We start from the raw sequence: 15,054 nt of genomic DNA, 5'->3' as shown, positions 1-15,054 counted from the left end.
TCATACGGGGCATAGAACAGCTGCCGGGTTAAACAAACGTAGTCTGAGCCCAGGTGATCCTCTCTTAGGCCTAAATTTATTTGGTTTGCAGTTGGTCCATGGTGGTGCATTAGTATGAAGGCAAGTTCTTACTAATCAGTGTAAATGGGAGGATAAAAATGCTCAGATTTCAGTTGTTGATTCCTCCCGGCTTTGATTCCACCTTGAAACAGGAGAGCTGACAAGCCATTGCACTTCTGTTATCAGAAGGTACAAACAGTCTGCCTGCATAGCAATAGCAAAACAATGGAAAAGCAGGACAATGCTACTCCACAGAGTGCCTTAAAATACAAACTGACATTAAGCAGACATGCATTTACTGCAATGATTGGAAAGTGTGTGGCCTGGACGTTTGGGAAGCACTGCTACTTGATCCAAGGGAGCCCAAATGCTGCTTTCCTCTCAAATGCAAGGGTTGTAGCCTGAGAGGAGTGTTCACCTCCTGAACACATCTTTGATGAGCACTTTTTATGAGAATATTGATTGCCAAGTAATGCCCTATAAACAGAGCTGGCAGGACACACACGCAGCTGGGAATAATAATGATTTCAAAAGTCGTGCTACAGGACTGTCCTTTTAAACAAAACAGAAAACCAAACCAAACCAACAAAACTTCACAAAGCCCCCACAAACAAACAAAATTCCCAAACAAGTAGAAACAAAGCCCCTGAAAGCTAAGGCCACTTCATGGAAAAAGTGAGATTCACCTGCTCTAATCAAGACACAGGTTCCCAATGGCAATTGCTGGAAGGAATTGCCAAGGACACTGCACCCAAAAGCTCCAGGAAAGATGCTCGTTGAAATTCTTCCAAATAAAGTGTTGCAGCAGCCCAGGAAAGCTTAATCAACATGTCACTTTTGTATCTTCTCTATTAACAGTGACTCAATTAAGATCTGAAGATACAGACAGCTGGAAGGGTAAGTGGCACACACACCTTAATAATGTCCTTGTCTGCTCAAGGAGTAAGAGTTGATGTTGGATCTGTCCCTGACCTGCCACTGAGCTCTGCCTTGGGGACAAGAACAGGCTTAACTGCTTGTCCTCCCCAATATCAGCCATTAAGGATGATAATTAGTTAACAGTTATTTAGCACTTAGACATGCCTTCGATGAGTTAGATCTGTAGATTGACCTAAATAGGGTGCTTTTTATTCATGAATCAGAAAGACTTTCAACAGTAATTTATGTACACTTAAGGGCAATATGGTCACTAAATAAAATTCCCAATGAACAACTATTTAGTGCTCAGGAGATGAAAACAGCTGAGAGTAATGCTGGACATCCCAAAACATTAGTTACTCCCAAGCCTTAATTACTTGGATGCTCCTGTTAGTGTAAATAGGAGAGTTTTTGAGGGCTCCTCTTCTGCTGTGTGTTTGCAACACAGCAGATCCAGGGAAAGCAGCTTCTAGGAACTCCCAGGAGTGACATAGTAAGAAAAGCCAGTTAGGAGCAAAGATGCATTTCAGGTTGGGACATCTCTGAAGCCCCTTGCAAAGCAGCTGCACGGGCACTTCCCACAGAGCAAGTGACCTCCCCACCAGAGAAAATGGGCCCAGCAGCCCAGAAGAGGGAAGGCAAGGCAGCATATGTGTATTTATAGCTGCCCACAGGAAACTGGAATGAGATTTCTTTACACATTCCTATTTAAATAACTTTGCCTGTAATTTTGTAGCCAATTATGCACCTAATACAAATGTCCCATTTAAACAATAATAGCTTTTACTTACCGTGGAACTCAGATGAATCTAAACTAGTGAAATCAGCCTAAAATATTCTCCTTGTAGGACTCCTACCCATTTTACCCCGTATAAAATTTGTTCTTCATCCAAACTCAGATATGGTTGGACAATAAATAATAACAATAAAAGATAAAGAGACTTCCATCTCTAATCACCCATTTCAGATCAGAAGTCTGGGCCTTGTCATCTACTTTTAGCTATGGGTCATGAACAACAATGTGTCAATGGTCAGATTATATATGGCAAGCTGAGAGAAGCTAGATAAAAATATTTTCTCTTATGTCTGAAAATGTCTTTTGGGTGCCCTGTTCCTGGCTTGGATCATATCCCAGCTCCAACTTGATTTATTCAACTTGTTAAAAAATCCCTGCCTTATTTAGAGCTATTGTCAATCTTCCTTCAAGGGGGGATGGCATGGTGGGGAAGGGTATTGGTGGGAACTGCATCAAATGCTTTGCTTTCTTTCACTCTGCATTTTCCTCACTCATGCTATTATTTAATTCCGTGGCCATTAAATGAATGCATTTCATTACCCAATTAATTAGTCCTACCACTCTTTTCTAAGATCAGCAAGACGCACCATAATGAATAAAAGCCCCTCTACCTCCTCACCTCCCGGGTGTCCCAAAGCTGAAGATTTATATTCTCACATTTATTATATTCTCACATTTATTACTGTACCAGCAAAGCACACCATGGTGACACTTAGTTTTCGTACTTCTGCAGGAACTGAATTAACTATTTTTTTTTCCTTGTCTGTCACATAGTGGAAGTGAACACAGAAATCTTTACAGAATGCTCTCTGGTGTCCTAACCCTGATTAAACATACAGCACACTTCCTAGAATTTATTTTAGAGGTGTGAAGAAAGGAGTAGGTAATTTAAGGTTAGCAGGAACATAATTTCTGTTCCTGCAGTAAAGTCTATGTCAAGTCTTGGTGTGTTAGAACAGACGGAAGGTTAACCATTAAAACTTAACCTCTTCATCTGAGTTCCTTGAACAAAAAGGCAATATCCCACTAAATACAGCATGTGCAGGATATACTGGAAGATTTGTGCGTAAAACAGATTGCAATTTGCAACAGCTAGGTTTAATTTACTCAGGGACTGCTTATCTAATCTAGACAAAGCACCAAACTTCTGTCCACCAAATATTTCAGGTAAATGTCATAACCAGCAAATTTTTCCATGAGGAAGTGTTTCCATCTTCCATGTGTAAGGGACTCAGTCCTGCTGGTTTTAGGCAAGTTTGGAGGGTGCCTTATCATCTAACACTCTTTTAGATATATCTAGTTTAAGCTTGGAAAGGAGAGATATGTGGGGCACCCTCGGAGCACAGCAGGACAGTCAGTGCTGAAGTCACACAGGGAGGTTCCTACAGAGCTTAAGCAGATCCTGAATGGCACTTTGGTAATCCCAGTTTTACCCTAAGAAACCACAGCTGCTCTCAGCTGCTGCTTCTGGCTTCTAATTCTCTGCTAGATCTCTCTCCTTGTCACATGATATTTCAGTCTTCACAAGCTTTAAAGCTCCACCAGCCAAGGTGTTCAAGGAGATGATGGGAGTGACAGACCTGGGGCAACTTCTTTCATCAGCTCTGCTGGTGTGGGATGTCCGGTTTAAAAAACCCTGAGGCTACAGACCCTGACCCTTGTGAAGTAATACAGAGAGAAAATTCAAAGTGACTATTGGAAAAGGCAGCAATTAATAATCCCAGTTTCCTCTTGCTCCTTCCAGATCTGGGTGAGGAGAGGGCCAGGCCTCATTAAGATGGTCAGGGACTCTGCAGCATGTCAGAGAGAAGGGGAAATGTGTGAGTTTAGGGAATAGGTTGTTCTCTGTGCAGGCTTTGTATTTTGTTTCAATTAGGTTATTGATTCTGCCTGCTCTTGTTGTGCACAAGCTCAATGGTGTTTTAGCTGAAGCTATAAATAAGCAAAAGTTGGTCTCGTTTAAGAAAGGAAATCTGTCTTTTGAGCTGTTCTGTAAACCAAAGGCTGAAGGAGGCAAGTGGAGGAGTCACCTCCCCTGGTTCCACAGCCCAGTCATGTGGCTGGGTCAGGGAGCTCCCTAGGATGACTCTTTCAGCACATAATTAATTATGTGCTAACACTTCTGCTCCCAGGAGGAGCTTTTGGCCATCCCTTGCCCTGGTGCCCCCTGAGCGCTCACACGAGCAGCCCCTGCTTGCGTGGGTTGCAAAACATCTACTGCTTTATTTAAATACAGAGGGAAGACAAGCAATTGTTGCTTAGGTGACTGATTCCTACCCCTGTTAGAAATCTTATATAATTTAACAACAATATGTATTTTTCCAATTTTTACGTATTGAATTGTTTGCAAAGTCAAAAATGTTCTCTACTTAATATCACCGAGTTTTCTTAACATAATTTCTCTTCCACATCTTGCTTTCATTCGGGGTAAAATTCTGCAGGGGTTTGTGTGTGCAGGGAAGAGAATGTGAACCAGGGCACTTCATGTAACCTCCAATCAGGTGAGTCCCCCATGAATTCAGAGCCCTCCACCCTGCACATTTCACAGCTGCCTTTGGCAGTGAGGAGCCTCCATCCCTGAGTTATTGCTGCCGGCACCTTTACTCAGCCACAGAACTGTCTCATAGAAAAGCCATTTTCCCTTTCTTTCTAGCCTGTATTTATGTTGTTTCCTTTCCCTCAGCTCTGATCCACAGGTGCACCTCTCTTAATTCTCCTGTTTTCTCCAACACTGTCATTCCCCCTCCTTCTCTGAGTTTTTAAGGCACTGCGGAGCATTATCTGTGTCTGCAGCCTGTCAGTTGTCTCCCTGATCCATATCCCACACAAACCCTTCTGCTGCTTTGCCCTGTTTAAGTGCATCTTTTAACGCTCCCTCCTCTTCCTTTGACACTCAGATTTTGGTTTTTGGGGGTTTTTTCCATACTCTGTTTGGCATATTTGAAGCTTTGTGCCTCCTGCAGTGTTGCCAGACATCTGCACTTTCTTCTTGCAGGTACTTGAAAATCCATGTTGTGTTTAACTCTTCCTCCAGAAATCTCCTTTTGGAGCAGCTTGTCATGTTTTAATGCTTTTGGACAGCCCTGCAGGAAGCAAAGTGAGGGGAGAGCAGCTCCTGTCTAGCTCCTGACCTCCCCTTGCTTTTCCCTCACATTCCCGATGTCTTGCCTGCATCTGGCCCTGCTGTAGCTTGAATAAATAACTTGCACTTAGAAAATCCTAAAATTTAGTACAGGCCAGCTTCCTTACACTAGTAAATCTACCTTACAAGCTCACAGGAACTTGTGCTGCTCTGCGTTGCATCTGATTTAGGACATCATCCTGCAAGTCCATATTCTCAGGACCAAGATCCTCCAGCCTAGAAGGGAAGGTTTTAGGCTCCACAGACTAAGTTGTCTTACTAACTTTGACACAGAAAGCTACTCTGAATAGCTTAAATATTTCAGTGAAACATTCTGGGATGGAAGGAGAAAGGAACCTTTGTGGGACACAGGGATGTGAATGCAGATTTAGGTTTGCCTGCAGTGAGTTAATGCCCTGTTGTTCCTGTAGTCAGCACTGAGAATGACCTGAAGCCTCCACAGAAGTGACAGCCCAGCACTCCAAGATGGGCCCTTCCAGGTTTGTTTTCTTTTTTATGGGAAAGAAATAAAAACTCTATTGATTAAACCAGGACAAGCTAAAATAAATGTAATGATCTTCCTAGTCAAGCAGAGACTGAAGTATTAAAACAAAATGCACGCTTCCTTTTGTGGGATAGTGATGGGCTTCTCTTTGGATGTCATTCCTGCTGCCTGTCCTTATGGCTCTGGGAAGCCTTGTGGCTGCTGCAACAGTTTCTGTCCCTGCCTTTGGCCTAACTGGGAGTGCATTCAGTTTTAGTGTATCCCAGCAAATGAAAGCTGACAACTTTTGGGATACAAGATCCCTGCTGTGCTTTGCCACCCCCTTCCCGTTACCTGCTTGAGGATTTCTGCGGCCGTTTCATGGGAGCAATCAAATATCACATAGAATTCCTTGCCCTTCTTCATCTCCTTGAGCAAAGGCCTGGCATCCTTGTTCCCAGAGGGCAGCTGGCGGATTTTGATTTTAATGTTGTACCTGGAAGGGGCTTTGATGAGCTCCTGCAGGCGAATTAGACCTGGAAAACGATAGGCAATTATACAACTCACCCTCCTGTGCCACGAGGATTGATTGCCACTGAAACAGGGTCTCTTACCAGTTCCCAACATATTTCACATTCCCTAAGGATAATTGTTAGCTCCCTATTTGCCAGCCTCCTACTAACATTATTAAAGCTTTTCATTTTCATGTTTGTACTTGGCTTCGACATCTGAATATTTTGTAAGGTATTTCTAACTGCTTGACCACAGGATGTGTTTGCATTGATGTAATACAATAAAAACATACTGTAATATGTTTAAATTTATATAGTTCATTGCAAAAAGCACGTAAGGCTTCTTCCTTGGCAGCCAATTATTATTCCAACACCAACCAACAAGAATATAGAAGTAAAGAAACTTCCTTCCAACTCTCCTGCCTAATGTAAGGTCACTCAGAAAGTGTGAGACCTTATAAAGGACCAAAATATTTTGAGATCCAGCTTTACATCTGTAAACACATCTGTAAAGAACATGATTTCTTAGATTCTCTCTTCAGCTGGCACGGGTTTACCTCCCTTATTTGAAGTCAGTGGAGCTCAAGCAGTTGAAGACTTGTCCAAGTGTTTAAACACAGTGCAATTCCACCAGCTAATTCAGCACTCCTACATAATTTGTACTGCCTCCAAAACCTAAGGAAGACAGTTAAGAGCTCTTTGAGGTGTGTGATTACAGTCTCTTTCTCATTATCCATGAATGCAATTTACCCACAAAAAACCCCGTGATCTCCCGCCGAGCGAAAGCAAAAGGCTGCCTTAAAAATATGTGTGAGGAGAGAGAGAGGGGGGGGATACAGGCAAGAAGCACTTCTTGAACAAAAATCAAACAAATTATTAAAATGAAAAAACTCTTGGCTCTCCTGCTGGGAGTGGGTATATTTGTCCTGGGTTGAATGGTCCAGTGGTATGGATAAGGCAAGACAAAACATCCCTGTTTCTTCTGGGGTTACTGAGGGTTCGCTGCGCTGAGGACTGTTGGCTTTCACTCGAGTACTGGCAGAGTGCTTAGAAAAAACTAATCTTTCCCTCTGCCTGCAATGCTGGGCCTGTTCTTTGCAGGTTTTCAAGTATCAACAATCAATATAGAATATTAAGCATTATGAGTGTTCAAATGTAAATTGCTGCTGGGGGATCGGAGCCTGGCCGGGAGCCAGGCTGGGGGGCTATGGAACAATGTGAGCTCATTATTATGAGAATGGGGCACATGCTTCCAACATGGACTAACAAGGAGGGGAGTTTGTGAAATCTGGCTGTAAAGCTGCAGCTTGGTTGTACTAAGGGTTCAGCTGCAGTGTCTTGGCCACTATAATCAATGGCAGCTCCAAGAGGGAAAGCTGAGATTTGGGAGGAAGAGTCCAGAAATTTGCCTCTTATCCACAGCCTCAGACTGATTACTGTTGTTTCTCTTTCCAGCAGCTAAAAGTACTTATGTGCAAGAGTGGTGAAGGGCAAAAGAAAAGGATTTGCCAACCCATCTCTACCTTCTTTTAGGGGAAGGAAATTACTGTGTGCCTTAAAATATCTACCTGGGTCACATCAGACTTGGACCTTGCACTTCCCAGCCCTTCCCACTGCCACATGAAGATAAAGCCCAGGAATGGTGTACTGAAGGAATCAAAGTGGCAGTGAAGTGCAGTTACTTTTCTGGGGGACAAAGCAAAAGCCTGAATTAGCTGACTGCCAGATAATTAACAGCACAGGGGAACAACCTTCCTCTTCCTCCTGCTCAGCAAATCCAAACCCTTGGATATGATACCACCAAGCATTGATTTGGGACAGATTTTAAATGTGAAGTGCTCAGGCTGGCTCCAGGTGGGAGTGAGGAAGGTCTGGGTAAGTGCAGTGCTTGGGGCACTCACCATTGAGAGGAAAGGTTCAGTTTAGGGCTTTGAAGCAAAATCAGTAAGGATGGAAACCTTCATTAATTTTCTTGGCCTACGGTAGTCTCTGAGATTAAAAAATGGGCTAATATGTTTTTCCTTCTTGTAGTGTAACAATGAGAAATAAAAAGAGCTTAAGTGGCATCACTCTAACCCAAAATCCAAAGACTATTTATATCGATCAAAGCTGACCTGTTTACTTTCCTGACTCCGAGTTAATAAGATGATTGATGACTAATTTACTTTGTAAATACCTCTGCAAATGAAGTCTCTTTAATATCAGTCATTTTTGTAACTGAACACGTACACAGCAGTTAGTGTTTTGGAATGCTAATTTGGTAATGGGGTGGGCTGAAAAAGGCCTGTCCTTGTTCCTGTTTTGTCTGGGATATTTATGTAGGAGCTACTGCAGAATGTCCAGCAGAGGCCACGAAGATGATGAGGGGTCTGGAGCACCTTACTTATGAGGAGAGACTCCAGGAGCTGGGCCTGCTTAGTCTGGTGAAGAGAAGACTAAGAGGGGGTCTCATCAGTCCATACAAGGGCTGTCAGAGGATGGTGCCAGGCTCTTCAGTGGTGCCAGTGACAGGATGAGGAGCAATGGCCATAAACTGAAACACAACAAGTTCCACCCCAACATGAGGAAGAACTTCTTTCCCTGGAGGGTGGCAGAGCACAGGAACAGCTGCCAGGGGAGGGTGTGGAGTCTCCCTGTCTGGAGACATTCCAAACCCATCTGGATGAGTTCCTGTGTCACCTGCTCCAGGTGACCCTGCCTTGGCAGGGGGGTTGGACTGGGTGATCTCCAGAGGTCCCTTCCAACTCCAGCTATTCTGGAATTCTGGGATCATGTGATCAGCTTGAAGCTGTGTTATCAGTTCCACAAATAGGAAGCAAAATGGGATTGAATATTCAGAATGCAGGGGCTGCCTCCTGCTGACGCCTTAAAGTCTGGTGGACTGAACAGCTTTCCAAAATCCACAGCAGCAGCAGGACAGCTGCACCTCACAGGAGGTTTTTCTTCTGTGTTCTGACAAACTGAACTATCACAGGCACTCTCTCCCACAGAATTCCATGTATGTACTTAAACAGAAGCCCACGACCTGCAGCGCACCAACCTGTGCTGTCTTCGTACACCACTGTCACTATCTTCCAGTTGTAGTACAGCACGAGGTCCAAGACTGCCCTGCTGATGGCTGTGTAGTCCGGGTAGAGGTTGATGTAAAACGCATCCTTGTTGTCCACCGTGGGGTGCTTCCACCGGGTCTGGATGTGCGGGACCTCCAGGGCATTGCAGATGGACTGCACGGCGCTGACGGAGGAGCTGTGGGAGGGCCCGAACAGGGCCGCCACCCCCAGAGCCAGCTGGTCACACGCTGAGGGCAGAGCAGGGGCACAGAAGGTGTTGGTTGGCAAAAACAAGGAACTCGTGTGATGCTTACTGAGATCTTCTATCCTCCACCCATCCCCATCATTTCACAGTGAGAGCAGGTCACTGTGTGGCTCCCAGACCCACCGAGAATGGTTCCTAAAGCATTTAGAGGTTATTTAGAGGGTAAGGTTATTTAGAGGAGCGGCTGAGGGAGCTGGGGGGGCTCAGCCTGGAGAAAAGGAGGCTCAGGGGGGACCTTCTGGCTCTGGAACTCCCTGACAGGAGGGGGGAGCCGGGGGGAGTCGGGCTCTGCTCCCAGGGAACAAGGGACAGGAGGAGAAGAATCAGCCTCACGCTGCACCAGAGGAGGTTCAGGTTGGACATCAGGATGAATTCCTTCACGGAAAGGGGTTTTAAACATTGGAAAGAACTGGCCAGGCAGGTGGTGGAGTCCCCATCCCTGGAGGTGTCCAAGGAAGGACTGGACGTGGCACTCAGTGCTCTGGACTGGGGGACAAAGTGGGGATCAGGCACAGGGTGGACTTGATGGGCTGGGAGGACTTTTCCAACCAAAATCATTCTGTGGTTCTGAAAGCAGCTTTACTGATTATGATTATTATTATTATTATTATTATATCCTAAAATTTACTCGCTACAAATCAAAACTCAAACAACTTCCCTGCTTATGGCCTTCAGATAGCATTTTAACTTCTGAATTTCTAATTTTGATTTCTAAATCGCCTTTCTCAGAATGGCCATATCCTGGAGAAACCAGGATCTTCCAGGCTACAGGCTTGCCAAAGGAACATCACATGAATTAAGTTTCATGGCAGCATGTCAGGAAATATGTTCAGGGAGTCAAAACAGGCACTCTGTGGATTCCCTCTCCGACTGGCAAGTTTCTACCTCTGTGTGTTGCTTTAATTTCAGGCTACTGAAGGAACATAAACAGTAAAGGGCACCATGATTCACTGAGCTCCATAATCTGTGTGTACAAAACAGGCAGTAAAGCCTAAAGCCCTCAGTAACAACACGGGAAATAAAGAACCAACACACACTGACATTTTTATACCTCTCCAAATCAGTCAAACACTGACATCAACAAAGCTTTCTTTCTCCTTGTGCCCATATCTCAGCTCAAAGAACCCCTCCTGGAGGTAATTTTCCTTTCTCTCCTATTTTTTTCAGGTTGTCAGACAGAAGATGAAGTACTATTAGCTATTTTTGCCCATTAGTAACATTTACTGCAGATGTTTTTAATAAGGTTTATGGACTGGGACAAAGCCCCGCACTGAGTTGCAATGTTGTCCTTTTGTAAGGGTGCTCTCAGTGGGAAATTACTGTGATTGAGTGAAATATTAAGTACGCAAACATCCACAATGAGCTGAGATTTTTTAAATTCGTATTTAGTTCTCTGATTGTAATAGAATATGACAGAAAATCAATTATTTTCTGTTTTCAGTCTACAAACGAGTGTTTTACAGGCAGCATAAAATGCACAGGCTTTCCAGGTCTAATTCAGAAGCCTTTCTAAAGGATCACAGGTTTTAATATGCAAATTGCATAAATACCATCAATAATTCATGATGAGAAGGAATCACTACTGTCTGCACGAGTTTCTTGCATGCAGATTGACAAAGATATTTCTAATGAACTCCTCACTCCATTTTAAATGGAGAAGGTACTCTGAGAACAGTCACAAGAGAAGAGATTGTCACTGATACTGATCCTGTATGAGTCTGGATTAAATGGATTATAAACCCAGCACACTTCAGTTTTGATAGCATATAGTTCCAGCATATATTGGATAATTAAAAAAGAATGTTCTTAACAGAGAAACTTCTGTCTCTAAGCCACTGAGTGTTAATATTTCAGGACAGGGAGACTACTGGCCTCTGGTCTTTAAAGTGGAATAGAAGTAATTTGTTAGGAATGATGGCTATCTGTGCTAATTATGGGTTGTGGCATCCCACTGTGCTTCCTGTGAGCCCAGGATCATTTTTCTGCAGAATTCCAGGTGGCAAATATATGTTTTGGAAAGAAAAATGGGTTGGACTTGCCACCTTCCATCTGGGGCTCTTAGCATGCAGACAGGATAGAGGAGGTTATTCAGAAACTAGTGTCAAGTCCAAGCCCAGCTTGATTCTGAGCCCAAATATCTTTAAAACATTAATTTTATGTTGCTGTTCACAATCAGAGCAGAAAAGGAGATCAGGCTGGAAAGGTGTACAGTACAAAACATGTATGCTATTGACACAGTAATTGAGATAATTACCTCTTCTCGAGGCTTCAAAACTATCAAAAAGGTTAATTCTCTGGATGTCATAGGTTAATGTGGTATTAGGCATCAGTGTTCTGTTTCTATTAATGTTGGTGACAGCAAACTTGAAAGCCAATTCTTCAATATTAACAGGTTCATTTTCCACAGTTTCGAATATCCCTCCTGTTGAAACAGAGACAAATGAGAAGGATTATTCACCTCTGCATCGCTGTACATGAAAAGAGAGAAATAAATTATGAGCGATAATTTCTGAGTGTTTATAAAGGAAAACCAAATCACTGTTCAAAGCACTACAGCAAAAGCACACTGGATTATCAGTTTTTATCTCCAGAGGCACTGCAGGTTAACCCAATATCATGAATGTTGCTTAGACAAACATCTGGGAAAGATGAGGTGTGTTTGTTATTCAGGTTTTTCAAAGGAAAACTTTTAAATCCTTGTGAAAACTTCTATCTAATGAAAGCACTGATATTCACGGGTCTTGTCCCCCCTGCTCCAACCTGCTCTATATTTGGAGATGAAGCTTGGATGTGTTGGAGATGTTTTCTGAGGTGTTGCAAATCCTGGCAGTGCAAGATCCACACTCGAAAGGGATTGAGGAGCTTGAGAGGAAATGGAGTGAAAGTTTCCCCTCGAGGTCTGTGTTGTAGCAGGGCTCTGGGTTTTTTTAACCTTAGGCAATGTCATTGGTCATTCCTCAGCTTACTCAGGGACAGGGGACTATTTTTACTTTTTCCAAGCTCATTGCTGAATGAACTGAAGTTGGTGATCCAGAACATGGCCAAGCTGCTCCCACAGAGGATTCACCTCCGTGCCAAAGTGCTGAGTCACATCTCCAGTGGTGAGGTGTCTACCAGAGCCTTCTGGTTTGTCTCCTTGCAAGGACAGTGCTGGACCCAGCACAATCACTCCCAGATTCCCATCCTTCCTCTGGAATCTTCTTCTACCATCTGTTTTGATCTACTTGAATCAAGAGGTGTCCAGACCCACCCAGTGCAATTCCAGCTGGGCAGCTGCTCTTTGAGTGCTCTTCAGTTTGCCAAAACTTTTTTTCCTACCATTCAGACTGGAATTTTGTACACTTCTGGCTCCTTTTTCAGAAAAAATGAAGTGAGTCAGGGCTGTTGTTTAACCTGGAAGCAAGTTTTCCAAAAGAGGGCTGTAAATAACCAACCTGAATTTCAGAATTAACTTCTCTGGCACAAATTCTGAGATGGGGAAGGTGGCTGTGTTTCAAGTTAACAGGTTGTCCCACTTAGACTGGGGTGTCTGTTCCCTCTAGAGGCTTTATTATGCCAACACCATATCCTGACTGTCCAGGGGCACTGGGATTTGATGAATGCATAACAAACAGAGTTAATTTTTTAAAAAAAAAGCTCCTCTAAACAGCAATCTCCAGCTTCACTACTTGATTTTGCAAGTATAATTTACTCATTTAGTGCAAGTCACTAGAGAATACTTTGGATTTCTCACTTACATATTTCCACGCTTCCCCATGTGAAATTTGAGGCCCAGATATCTCTTTCTATTTTCTGAGCATCTGAATGCATTCAGCCTGTGAGCTGCAATCTCTTGCAGTTTTGATGTCGCCGATATAGGAATAGTGCAGCCATTAGCTGACAAGCAGAAACAGTGGAATCAAAGCCTGTTTGGAATGTTAACCCAGCAATGAAAGCACTGGAGGCTATCAGACCCAAGCTGGCAATGCAGTCCCCAGCTACTCTTGAATACAGAGTGTTGTATTATCTCTTGAACCCATATATAGCAACGCCTTAACGTGACTTCAGCAATTTGCCAACATAAGCAATTTTCTTGTTCTTCACTATATGGATTTCTCATTTACTATATAGATGTATTAAAACCTGAAAGACTTTCTGTTTTTTTCCCCTCTCCCTCATAAAACATGCAAGTGGTTACAAGAGACTGTGACACACAGAAAGAGCTGGAAAAAATTTAAGGGCAGGTTTTGGAACCAAACGTAAAACATCAAGTAGAATGCTAAAAGACAGCAGGATTTTACAGAGCTTCAAGCTCCAGATCACCTGAAGGGAAAAAAAAATCTAAAGCCTATGATGATACCAGTGATGATACCAACACTCATGGCTAGGCTTCGCGAACGAAGATTTGGGAAGGCTCTATCCACATTTGCTGCAGGCACGCTGGTGGCTTATGAGGCCAATACGTGACAGACAAATCCGATTGCAAAAGGCACAGCTGAAAGACTCCTTAGATGGTGTATTCTGCAATACACGGTTCTTTCTGCGTTGCCTTTTTTCCTCGAGGGTGATCCTGCGTGTGTTCTCAAAGGAGACAGCTGCGTTATAGATGGTGTGTCTCCAGGCCTCCCGATTTGAGGCCAGAGTAGACCAGTTATGGTGATCAATATGGCCAAGGCTGAGATGTTGTTTCAGGGAGTCCTTGTATCTTTTCTTCGGGGCTCCTCTCATGCGGCAGCCAGTGGCAAGTTCACCGTAAAGCAAGATCTTAGGGAGGCAGTTGTTGGTCCTTCATCCTGGAGACATGACCTGCCCAACGCAGCTGTGTTCTCATCAGCATGGCCTCGATACTTGTGATAGCTGCTTGTTCTAGAACAGATGTGTTGGTCACATAGTCTGACCAGTGGATGTTTAGAATTGTACAGAGGCAGCGTTGATGGAAGCGTTCTAAGAGACGCAGGTGGTGGCGGTAGATGACCCATGATTCAGATCCATATAAGAGAGTCGACAACACTATGGCTTTGTAAACACTGATCTTGGTGCTTTTCTTCAAGTGTTTATTACGCCATACTCTTTTATGGAGTTTTCCAAAAGCACTATATGCCTTTGCTAATCTGTTGTCTATCTCTCCGTCAATCTTACCATCTGAGGAGATGAGGCTACCGAGGTAATTAAACTGTTGGACTGATTTGAGCTCTGATTGACCAATGGTGATGTGGGGATGATGGGGGACATCCTGAGGTGCAGGCTGATGGAGGACCTCTGTCTTCTTTAAGCTGACCTCCAGACCAAAGAGCTCAGCAGCATCTGCAAAGCAGGATGTTAAACGCTGCAGGGCTGCTTCTGTGTGGGCAACAAGGGAGGCGTCATCAGCATAAAGCAGCTCCCGGACAAGATGGTTTAAGGTCTTGGTGTGGGCCTTCAGTCGCCTTAGATTGAATAGACTTCCATCAGTACGGTAACGAATGTAGATACCGTCCTGATCATTGAGGTCTGCTGTGGCCCTTTGGAGCATCATGCTAAAGAAGACGGTGAATAGGGTAGGAGCGAGAACGCAGCCTTGTTTCACACCATTCTTAATTAAAAAGGGCTCAGAAAGTGTGTTGCCATATCTGACTTGGCCATGCTGATCCTCATGGAGTGAGATAATCATTTTGAGGAATTTAGGGGGACAACCTAAACGTTCCAAAATCTGCCACAGACCTTTTCTGCTCACAGTGTCAAAAGCCTTGGTGAGGTCGACAAAGGTTACATAGAGACCTTTGTTCTGTTCCCTACACTTCTCTTGCAGTTGTCTGAGGACAAATACCATGTCTGTGGTGCTCCTGTTGGCTCTGAAACCACACTGACTTTCAGGAAGGATACCTTCTGC

At 43.8% G+C, this 15,054-nt stretch overlaps 1 protein-coding gene across 2 annotated transcripts in view; it reads right to left on the bottom strand.

Annotated features, from left to right (window-relative positions):
• LOC113988756 (glutamate receptor ionotropic, kainate 1) overlaps positions 1 to 11,623 on the bottom strand; it is a 55,313-nt gene extending 43,690 nt beyond the window's left edge. For both annotated transcript variants that reach the window (XM_039383299.1, XM_039383300.1), the window contains exons 1-3: positions 11,461 to 11,623; positions 8,932 to 9,189; positions 5,734 to 5,915 (exon numbers count right to left, since the gene is read on the bottom strand). In XM_039383299.1, the coding sequence (XP_039239233.1) occupies positions 5,734 to 5,915; positions 8,932 to 9,189; positions 11,461 to 11,533 (513 nt within the window). In that variant the 5' untranslated portion in view covers positions 11,534 to 11,623. The remainder of the gene's footprint in view (positions 1 to 5,733; positions 5,916 to 8,931; positions 9,190 to 11,460) is intronic.
• Positions 11,624 to 15,054: the final 3,431 nt, after the last annotated feature.

Source organism: Pipra filicauda, unplaced genomic scaffold (assembly GCF_003945595.2).
Source record: "Pipra filicauda isolate LSUMZ 115617 unplaced genomic scaffold, ASM394559v2 scaffold302_size1215360_pilon, whole genome shotgun sequence".
NCBI lineage: Eukaryota > Metazoa > Chordata > Aves > Passeriformes > Pipridae > Pipra > Pipra filicauda.
Note: the sequence above shows the minus strand (reverse complement) of the source record. Positions and strands in the feature narration are given on the sequence as shown.